The sequence below is a fragment of the Papilio polytes genome, unplaced genomic scaffold, assembly GCF_000836215.1.
Source record: "Papilio polytes unplaced genomic scaffold, Ppol_1.0 DF823824.1, whole genome shotgun sequence".
Lineage (NCBI taxonomy): Eukaryota > Metazoa > Arthropoda > Insecta > Lepidoptera > Papilionidae > Papilio > Papilio polytes.
The window spans coordinates 178,309-188,579 of NW_013525380.1; the positions used below are offsets into that span (position 1 = coordinate 178,309).

A 10,271-nucleotide genomic window follows, 5' to 3' on the forward strand; every position below is an offset into this window, starting at 1 on the left:
GCATTAGCAAACATTATTTATAATGCAAGTTATCAAGGTAACCTAATGCAGTGTATTTGCTTATAATCTCGACACAAACAAGGTGAACAGCGGTAAATACCACGTTACCGAGGTATAGAAGTTCAAATGAAGAGACAAATTTAGAAAAACATGTTTATTATTAATTGAGACATCACATATTTCAGCAATTTATATTTACGTAATATAAAAGGAAAAACAAAAATTGATTATACTATTTCGTTCGGCGACAATTTGCAACTAAAGCTGTCTGACACGTTGACGGCGTTGTATTAAAAAATATCCACATTTTATATTACATTAGGTGACAGCAAGGCACAGGGCGCGGGCCGCAAGGCCGTGTCCAATAATCTCTGTAAACATCGATGCTTTCTAGATACATATTTATTTAGGGTTATAATGCGCACAATTTCATTATATTATATAGAACTATGATGATGTCACGACGAGAACATGTTATGTTTGGGGGCGCGGGAACTTAGAAGCCGTGCACTTTAAGTTGTTCCGGTTTCACGAGCCCCGATTTAGTAAGCCACTGGCAAATATTCTCTCGCTGGTCGCCCTGCAGCTGCAGTACTTCGCCGTACTCCGGGTGCTCCACGACGGTTCCGTTGCACGCAAACTCCTTCTTGCATGCCCGCACGATTTTCTTCAGGTCATATTCCGATGACAGGCCTTGCACCGTTGTCAGAGTTTTGCGCCCGTTCCGCTGCTGGATCCGGACATGGACTAGTCCATCTTGTACGTCGTCTTCCGAGCTTTTGATAGCATCGGCGAATGGGTCGAATGTGTTGAGATTCTGGATGGACATACGATTAAACGTAGCTCTCTTTGTTTAAACAAAACGCTGCGATACGACGCACGAACACCAAAAACTGTCACTGATAACCGCTAGGTGTGTTATGCCCGCAGACAGTGCAACGACCAATTTACGCAAACTCCAAAATGTAATGGCGGATTATATGGCGACTGCTCCAAAAATGCGATTGTCACGCGGAGGCGGAAATAATTATCGATCAAAACCATAGACAAATGCTGTCCATTCTCTCGTGAGCACAGATTAAAAAACAAGTACCGATTATCGGTTTTCCAAAACATTAAACATTTTAGCCTTTTAGTTGTGCATATAATTTCGGCACATAATCGTCATATTTTGCGAAATAGAAATTCCCAGCAATTGGCGAACCCAATTGAAACTGCTCAGCAAATCTAGAAATCGAAAATTTTCCTCTCTTGTCCCCCGAGTTATTTGGGAGTTTCGGTACTTTCGTAAAATCACATTTTTCAGCTTGTTTATAAACTAAAAATACGTAACGATGTAGACCGGTGCCTTTTGGAGGTCCAGAACCAATATAATCAGAAAGTACTTCACCTTTGTTCAAATCGCCTCCATAAATGTTGCCAACCAGCCAATGGTGCCATTCACGAAATTTAGGATTTTCGCGACTCGGAGCATCGGGATCAACGAGAGCTAAAGTGTAATATTCACCTTCTTTTGCTGCCCATCTAACTGTGGGACGATCTTTGACTTGTTTGGGAGTCAATTCTTTACCCATATCTACTTTCATACCGTTAGGATATTGGATATCTATAATTTCAGATGGAGCAACATTAATAACATCAGGCACCACACAGTGTTCCTGATAAAGTTTCTGGATGGACATTATTAGTATTTTAAAATGCTTCAATCACGCTTGGCAAAATAACAACTAAATTATTATTATACGTTAAATGGTTGCCGGGAGATTTCATAATTTAAACGACATTCTTTTGTTTTTTTCCACAGATTAATAAATATTTAAAGATTCCCGGGTTCTACAATTTGGTTATTTTGACTTACTATCAAAATTAAAAAAATTATATATATTCCTATTTACAAAATTTTTAGTAAAATTACTTAAAACAGGAAATTGAAATTCCTCAGTTAAAAGTTGTTTAAGCTATAGAGCTAACTTTATCTCTATAATCTGTGATGTCGTTGGCGCGTTTTTTAAACGTTTGTGAAAGTAAGACTACTTCACTTGTAGATAATTTTTTTTAAACCTATGATAGGCTTTTATAACTAAGACAAATGGTCTAATATCAGGCCATCACGCATAATTTCAAATACTAGGCATAATTTATAAAAACACTCAGCTTACACAGTTCTAACACTAGGACAAATCCCAAACTGTGGTAAGTAGAGATTACATTTTTATCTGACACATTGAAGATATTTTTATAATATACTACAGGAGAAAGCAAATGTTGATTTTGTCAAAATTGTTTTGATTTCATAAAGTTATTTAGCAAAAGGTCAGAACAGCATTAAAAAGCATAACTTCTAGCACATCATTTTACTTAGTTGAGTTGCAAAGAAAGTGGATTAAGATAGAAAATACACAATCAATCTGCTAATGTGGAAGTCTATGAGCAGCAGTGGTTTTGAAGTATTCTAGTCGCTGTTTGCTCTATGTCATCTTACAACTATTAAAAAATATACTGATGTAATTTTGATGTTTTTAATTCTTTTAGTTTAGCTTCAACGGTGAGTGGCTGCAACATTCTTCTGCCTAATTTATCTTCCTTCAGCTGTAATACAATTTTCTCTGTATTTTTCACATTATTATACAAATTGTGAATTATTTTTTCTCTTTCTTGAATGTCACTGATGATATTATGCATTTCCTTCCTCATAGTATTTATGTCTGAGTCTAGATTTTGATATTTAGGCGTAAATTTAGCTTTGGATAAAGTTTTTAGTTGTAAATTTAATATCTTGTTTTCTATTATTGAATTTTTTTGATCATATTCCGCACACTTTTTACCAAATCTTTTACGCGTTTCAACAACCACGTTCATAAGGTGTTCACATTTTTCGTATAGTTCTATTGTGTCTAAAATAAAAATAATAACTTTAGTGAATTTTTTACATAAAACATAAGCTTCAAACTGCACTGAAAACTTACCCATACTAAACTTATATAAAAATCTTAAACATATATTGTAATTATATATAAAATTACTTCAAATAGTGCTTTATTAACAACGTACTTTAACTGTAAAATTATTTTAATCCAAAATATTGTTTTTGTTGTTTAACGGATCTCATGATACAACTTTTTTTCTACATTGTCTATGATAACCATAGACAATAAAAACTATACAGAGTAAAAATCCAATTTTCTAATTTGTATTTTTATTTCTAATTTGACAGAGTAATAACAAAACACAAAACTTAACTATAATTATAATTTTTTTTCATTAAAATTTAAACTTGAGAAAATAATCCTTTACGGCGTTTCAATACGAACTGAAGTTTTTATCATTCTCATAAATTCTTGTACTGATATCTGAAAAAAATAATAATAAAAAGGTACAGTAACGGTGTGTAATGGATACAATTACGAAATGAATGTTCATACAAATCCATCAAAGTCTTTGTCTGCATCATCCATAATTTCCTCTATTTCTTCATCTGTAAGACCAAAACCTAAGATTTCGGATACTCGCTTCACATTTTCAAAGCTAATAAAACCTGCAAGTTAACGATATAAATTAAGATGCACTAAAAAGTAATTTTTCATCAATAAATCCAATATCGTCGTTGGATGCGAAAGGTAGATCGCATTTTATGACAGGCATTAGGGATGGCCTATGTCCAGCAGTGGGCAGATAAAGGCTGAAGAAGTCAACATGATTTTAAAACAATCTTTTTATAATGAATTATTAAAATGGCAGTAGACACAAAAATAACGTAAAATATCAAGTGTCCGTTTGCTTGTTTGCCTCCTCATGTAAATAGAAAGAAACAAGACCACATTTACCGCTGTCTCCATCATCAAACAGGCGAAAACTCTTCATTATATCTCCGTCGCTGTCTAAAGACATTATTTTTCTCATAATAGCTGTTTCAAAATTTTCGAAACTTAACTTTCCCGTTTGCGTTTTGTCAACTCTATTTATCATTAGCTGCAATTCTTCTTTCGTAGGTTCGTAACCTTTAAAATAAATTATATCATTATTATTTACTTGTTGAATATTTATTGGGTTATTATATAGTATAGTTTCGACGATATCTACTTTTATAGATTTATTATTAGATATATATAGATTATTAGATAGATCTAATCTAATGGTCGGATTAGCAGCGTCTCTGTTATTTTTTCGACAATCGTCACGGTTTACGGTGCTCGTAAACGGAAACTGGGTTCAAAAATATCAAAAAGGGACGAACATACCCCAGCAGTAAATTTACATACCCAAAGCTTTTATAGCGACACGAAAGTCATCGGCTTTAATTTTTCCTTCTCCGGTATGATCAAGTAAATTAAATGCATCTCGTAAATCTTTTTTCTGAAATAATAGTTAACTAATTAGTTGCTCAATCTTAAATGGCAACGGTGGGTTCAAAAACAATGGCTTTGTAATACCTGTTGGTCAGTGAAAATTAAACGAGCTGAAACACTCTTCTCTTTTATCTCCTGTTCGATTTCTTCTTCTTCAGTTTCTACTTTAGGTTCAGTCATTTTTATCTGAAACTAGAGTAACAATCTTTGCTTATTCATAAAATCTCTAAAATCCTTTTTGACGCATGAAATAATTTTATATTAACACGCACAAAGGAGATTTAATTTAAATAATTTTTAATTTGTAGTTGCCCTGGTTACTTCGAACTGGCTAATGAGTAACCATAGAGAGTTGACATTAAACAATTTTGTAAATGGCAACATTTCCGCCCGCCATAATTTTGTTTAGCCGAATTTGAGGTTAATAGTGTAACGACGCCGTCTGTGTTTTTGTTAAAAACTAGTTTAAATATATAACAATCATGAAGCTAGTGAGATTTCTGATGAAATTGAGTCACGAGACTGTGACAATCGAGCTAAAGAATGGTAGCGTCGTTCACGGCACAATCACTGGTGTGGATGTAGCTATGAATACACATTTAAAGGCTGTTAAAGTGACATTGAAGAACAAGGAAGAGCTTCAATTGGAAACATTAAGTATACGTGGGAATAACATAAGATATTACTTGTTACCTGACAGTCTGCCTATCGAAACTTTGTTATTAGACGACGCACCAAAAGGCCGTGGTAAACGCGAAGGTTTCCCTCGAGGAGGTGCTCGTGGAGGGCGAGGTAGAGGCCGCGGAGGCCGAGGTGGTCCGAGAGGCGGCCGCGGCGGCAGAGGTCGTGGAAGACGATAATTTTATTCCCTTAGTTTGTAAGATATGTCATATTCTGGACCACTTTTTGATGTTCTGGTAAATCTTGAAGTTCTTTTCATTATTTTTATGTCTATTTATGGGTAGAATGAGACAATAATTGTTTAAAGTTTTAAATACAGAAATAATGCCAAACCATTAATGAAAACTTTGAGTAATACAGTCAACATTGGTTAACATTAAAGAGGTGTTTGATTTTCAGATAAACTGTATAACTTAATGTTGTTTTTTGGTCAAAGAACTTTATTTTATTAAGGAAATTGCAACAAATTTTAAAACAGGTTCAGTCCTAACAAATTGTTAATTGTCTGATACCCAATCCAACAAAAATATGTGATGGAAATATTGGATTTTATTACCTTATCTGACAGAAACATCATTTTTAAGCTATCTGAGCCTGTAGCCAGTGGTGGCACAGGCTCTTATAGTTATATTGTACTGCTGGGATCTGGTTTAATTGATTTACATAATTGTATTAAGCAATGTCTTATTATCACACAATCTACTCAGACAGTGTTTGAATCTTTTTGATGGTTGGCCTTGCACTGAATGTGCAGTTCCCACCACAAGCTAAGCCCCACTACTAATACTGTAGAACTTCAATAACTCAAATCTCGGTAACTTAAAACCTCTATAACTTAAAATATTTCATGTTTCCCTTCGACTTTAACTTATCGAGGTTCTATTGTATTGTTTTGTATGACTAAGGCAGTGATTTGGTACAATTTTGAAATAAATAATAAGCTTATTAATGTTTTCTAGTACTTTATTGTCTTTATGGCATATTTCCACTGTACTTTTACTTAGTAATGTTTGTAATATGGTCATGAACTTAGATTAAGTATTTTACAGTGGTAAAGCAATTTAACTTTTAACGTGTAAAACATTTAAAGTAAGGAAACTGTGAGTTGATATAAAAATTAAAAAACTATACAAAAATAACAGTGTTTTAATACATCTTGCTAATATTATAATAGCTGTTGCTAGTGACTTCAGCCGCGTGAAATAAAAAAAAAATGTTTGACCACACAGGCTAATAGCGAAGAGTTGCGACCAACACCTCAAGAAGCTCTCCCTAGACAGTTGGATTAAGGGCCCGATTCAAAAGGTGGTTATTTTAGAAACCGCATGCATAGTGAGGAGGTTCCTGTCTCTGCCCTGACCACTGGTTGCTTGAGTCATTAGATTCCGCAGCCTGTGGTTCTCTATTTTTTATATAATATGTTTTATTATATTTTTACACAAATCTTTTAAAATCTATTAAATATAGAATATGAAATAAAGATATATGAATAATAATAAATCATGACCTATGTTACAGATAAATTACCTTCCTAACGGTGAAAGAATTTATATAATCGGTCCAGTAGTTTTTGAGTTATTTCAATACATACGAAAATACAAATCTTTCCTCTTTATAATGCAGTAGAATATCGATAAGTTAACGTCCGAGGGAATCGCAAAACATTTTAAGTTATTGAGGTTTTGGGCTTTGATGGAAAGGGAACATATTATTTTTTGAAGATACTGAGATTTGAGTTATTGAGGTAATATATAAATAAAAATACTAATACAGTGTATTAGTATAAATAAGAAACTTTAGATGTATGGATGTTTTAGTATAAAATTTTGAATGGATCTCGAAATTTGCCACAGATGTAGAAGGTAGTCTGGAAGAACACGGCTACTTACTTGTTTTTTCTTTTAATTCCAACCTAATGGTGTCGGCAAAAGCTAGTCATACAACCAGAGTTTGCGCATCGAGTTTCCATCCTCCAAGTTGAACTACCTTCTTCTTTATAGATGTATGTTACCGGTGTACTCCAAAGTAAGGTTTTTGTTTCTTTTTTTTTATTGGACAAAAACATAAATTTAAAAGTACAAGAGATGTTATAAGCGGTACAGAAACCCACAGGATTTATGTGTAACCACTGGTCGCTTAGTTTATAACATATAAAAAATAATAAAGAAACTTACGACTATTTTACTCACAAACAACGCTGTTTTTCAACGGTGAAAGAATTTGAAATATCCTGAATGTGTGTAATGTGAAATATCCTGGATATGTGAAATGCAAATATTTAATACTAGCTTTCGACCGTGATTATGTCCGCGAGGAAATTAAAAAAAAAATGAATAGCCTATGTGTTCTTCCAGACTATCCTCTGCATCTATTCCAAATTTTATCGAGATCCGTTCAGTCGTTTAAGCTAAAAACTCAAACAATCCATCCAAACTTTCTCATTTATAATATTAGTTTGATATATTTGCATTTCACAGATCCCTTAAACCCATGCCATGTTAACCTTGTACTCCTTAATGACTATATTTTGTTGACCATATTCCAACAATGTAAAACCAAGGTTTTAAAAAAAATTATATACAAATTTAAGGAATTTAACTTGAGACCATTTTCTAATAGAATCTCAAATAAGATCAAAATAGGCATTTCTAACAGTACAAACTTTGATTTTCTTTAAAAATCTTTTCATTTCTACTTAGAAAGATATGAAAACAATCTTACTTCTTACTAATATTTAAAATGCGAAAAGTTGGATGGATGGATGTTTGTTAGAATTGGCATAGACGTAAATGATAGTCTGGCAGAACACATAGCTTACTCACTTTTGTTTCTCTTAATGCCAACCGGACGGAGTCACGGGCAAAAGCTAGTATTTAACATAGAGTAGAGATTTATTTAAAACAACTATTATATAGTAGTGTGCAGTTACAAGTTTTAAGACTACTAGCGCCATCTAGTAGCATTCAATATAAACTAATCATTGAAGCGAAGTAATGTCGCAAAGTGCCGAATTAATTTTCACGTATCATCCAGAACTTTTCAATTTTGTTTACATTATTTATCTTTACGCATGCGCGGTTTCTATCTCTCACCCCCTTTCTAATACGCAAGTCCCGATAGCCCCTTCGAATTTATGACAGCCTAGTACATTGTTGATGTTTTCCGTCTGCGGAAAATTCCATCGGAATTTTCACTGTAATATTTGCTGTTAAAACATCTTGCTATCTCTATTTTATCAAAGAAAATGCGTGAGATGAATATGTTTTTGCGTATATGTTTCAACAGATCCATATCAAGGGAGATTTTTCTCAACTCTGGGGTAATCTTTCTAATGCTACTTATTTCGGTGTAACTCCTTTTAATTTATAGTACCCTGGTACTATCCAGATATTTCGAGTTCTAATCGGGATTTCCAACCGTATCTGCGGATTAGAAAATTTCTAAATTAAAAAACAAAATGCCTTGAACATCCTTTCCATTTATGCTATCCTGGTACTTTTAACTTGGGCGCCTGTTACGTATTTATCTACCTCCTACCTCCTCGTACGTCCTCCTCCAAATCTATTTATTACTAATATGATAAAGAGGAAAGATTTGTATTTTTGTATATATAAAACAACCCAAAAACATTTAACTGATTTTAAAAATCTTTTCATTTATAAACTACGTATCAGTGAGTAACATTTTACTTCTTACTAATATTATAAATGCGAAAGTTTAGATAGATGGATGTTTGTTAGAGTTTGTAACCTATATCAGATCTCGATGAAATTTGGCATAGGCTACTTTTTTTTAATTTCACGCAGAGTCGCCGGCGAAAACTAGTAGGCTATATATTTTTTACTATTTCTTCTCTTCACGCAGCGAAGTCACGAGCTACACCTAGTAGATAAAAGGACAAAGTAGGTTTTAAGTAAAAACCTTATTTTTAACATCATATGACCAAAATGAAATAAAAAACATCTGTCAAATTGAAATGTCAAAATTATAACCAAAAACGAAAACGTAACAAAAACCTAAAATATATTGGAAAATCAAAATTTACAGTGTAACAAAGAAATCAAGATCAAAATAACAAACGTAGTAAGTTTAAATACAGTTTGTTAAAACCTTGTTAATATTATAAATGCGAAAGTTTAGATGGATGTTTGTTAGAGTTTGTAGGCTAAACGACTGAACGAATTTTAATAAAATTTGGTATAGATGTAGAGGATAGTCTGGAAGAACACATAGGCTACTCAATTTTGTTTTTATTAATTCCACGCGGACGGAGTCGCGGGCGAAAGCTAGTTATTAATAAGAAGTTCGGTGATCAATTTTACCATTATTTTCTTAGGTGATTTAGAAAAAGATGAATAGACTTTGTTCTATACTGCGTAGTGTTAAGGGATGTTTTTTTTATATAATAAAAGGGGTCAAACGAGCGGCGTGAACACCAAGGTGGTGTTCACCGTGGCGTAATGTCAAAATATTAGGTCTACTTGCTAGATTTGCTTTGGAATAAACCTAAAATCAACTTTTTAGAATTTTTTACCGTTGAAAGTATAACCTATACCAGTTATTAAGGACTAACTTATTGTTACACTAGCTTTCGCCTGCAACTCCGTTCTCGTGAATTTACAAAACAAAAGTAAGTAACCTATGTTTTCTTCCAGACTATCCTCTACATCTGTACCAAATTTCATCGAAATCCGTCCAGCCGTTTAGGCTACAAACTCTAACAAACATCCATGTAAACTTTCGCATTTATAATAAAAGTATGATTAGCTTAAGTCTTGTTTACCCAACTAAGGTACAGTTACGGAAAAAAGCCGTGATCAACTTCAGGAATAATTGCCTTATTGCAACACAAACCCGCCTCTTTACAAACTAATAAGATAGCAGTAAGTGCAAACGAAGGGATAATAAAAATAAATTAGCTTTGTATTACTATTTCGTACAGATACATTTGTAAGCTGCGTTGTATTTCCGCATCGTTTCAAAATGTTCCAACGATTGTAGAAGGTGGACCGACATTTTCTCCAACTGTACCAATGTTTTTAATTTTCGACATATCTATAGATTCCAGACACAATGATTTATGGAAGACCTTAACAAATCCAGTTGGTTCTCGACTTCCTTCCGATGTATGGACTTCGGTGACATCGTCAGTATAATGACAACCATTATACAAGACGATGGACCAATGCCCATGCGGGATAGGAAACCGACAGAGGTGATGGTTATACCACTTTTTATAGTTAA

At 33.4% G+C, this 10,271-nt stretch overlaps 4 protein-coding genes across 7 annotated transcripts in view; 1 reads left to right on the top strand and 3 right to left on the bottom strand.

The window, feature by feature from the left end:
- Positions 1-139: 139 nt before the first annotated feature.
- On the bottom strand, positions 140-1,005 carry LOC106103310 (protein translation factor SUI1 homolog). The gene has a single exon (XM_013283046.1). It carries the CDS (start codon positions 827-829, stop codon positions 497-499), a length of 333 nt encoding a protein of 110 aa, XP_013138500.1. The 5' UTR covers positions 830-1,005; the 3' UTR covers positions 140-496.
- A 96-nt stretch (positions 1,006-1,101) lies between these two features.
- Positions 1,102-1,757, bottom strand: LOC106103309 (protein D2-like). The gene has a single exon (XM_013283045.1). The coding sequence runs from the start codon at positions 1,680-1,682 to the stop codon at positions 1,125-1,127; it is 558 nt and encodes a 185-aa protein (XP_013138499.1). The 5' UTR covers positions 1,683-1,757; the 3' UTR covers positions 1,102-1,124.
- Positions 1,758-2,339: 582 nt separating this feature from the next.
- LOC106103307 (caltractin-like) lies at positions 2,340-4,623 on the bottom strand. Its single transcript, XM_013283043.1, has 6 exons — positions 4,431-4,623; positions 4,260-4,353; positions 3,825-3,998; positions 3,423-3,535; positions 3,241-3,350; positions 2,340-2,894 (listed from the first exon to the last, which is right to left on the bottom strand). The coding sequence occupies exons 1-5, from the start codon at positions 4,524-4,526 to the stop codon at positions 3,291-3,293; spliced, it is 537 nt and encodes a 178-aa protein (XP_013138497.1). The 5' UTR covers positions 4,527-4,623; the 3' UTR covers positions 2,340-2,894; positions 3,241-3,290.
- Positions 4,624-8,998: 4,375 nt separating this feature from the next.
- Positions 8,999-10,271, top strand: part of LOC106103298 — a 5,925-nt gene continuing 4,652 nt past the window's right edge. For 3 of the 4 annotated variants that reach the window (XM_013283032.1, XM_013283031.1, XM_013283029.1), the window contains exons 1-2: positions 8,999-9,110; positions 10,089-10,242. In XM_013283032.1, coding sequence (XP_013138486.1) covers positions 10,108-10,242 — 135 coding nt within the window. In that variant the 5' untranslated portion in view covers positions 8,999-9,110; positions 10,089-10,107. The remainder of the gene's footprint in view (positions 9,111-10,088; positions 10,243-10,271) is intronic. The other variant, XM_013283030.1, reaches the window with a different exon arrangement.

Coding starts and splice junctions, on each gene's coding strand:
- LOC106103307 (XM_013283043.1), bottom strand. CDS start 4,526: ATGACTGAACCTAAAGTAGAAACTGAAGAAGAAGAAATCGAACAGGAG. Junction 3,999..4,259: donor TGTCGCTATAAAAGCTTTGG/GTATGTAAATTT, acceptor TTTATTTTAAAG/GTTACGAACCTACGAAAGAA. Junction 3,536..3,824: donor GTTTGATGATGGAGACAGCG/GTAAATGTGGTC, acceptor GTTAACTTGCAG/GTTTTATTAGCTTTGAAAAT.
- LOC106103310 (XM_013283046.1), bottom strand. CDS start 829: ATGTCCATCCAGAATCTCAACACATTCGACCCATTCGCCGATGCTATC.
- LOC106103309 (XM_013283045.1), bottom strand. CDS start 1,682: ATGTCCATCCAGAAACTTTATCAGGAACACTGTGTGGTGCCTGATGTT.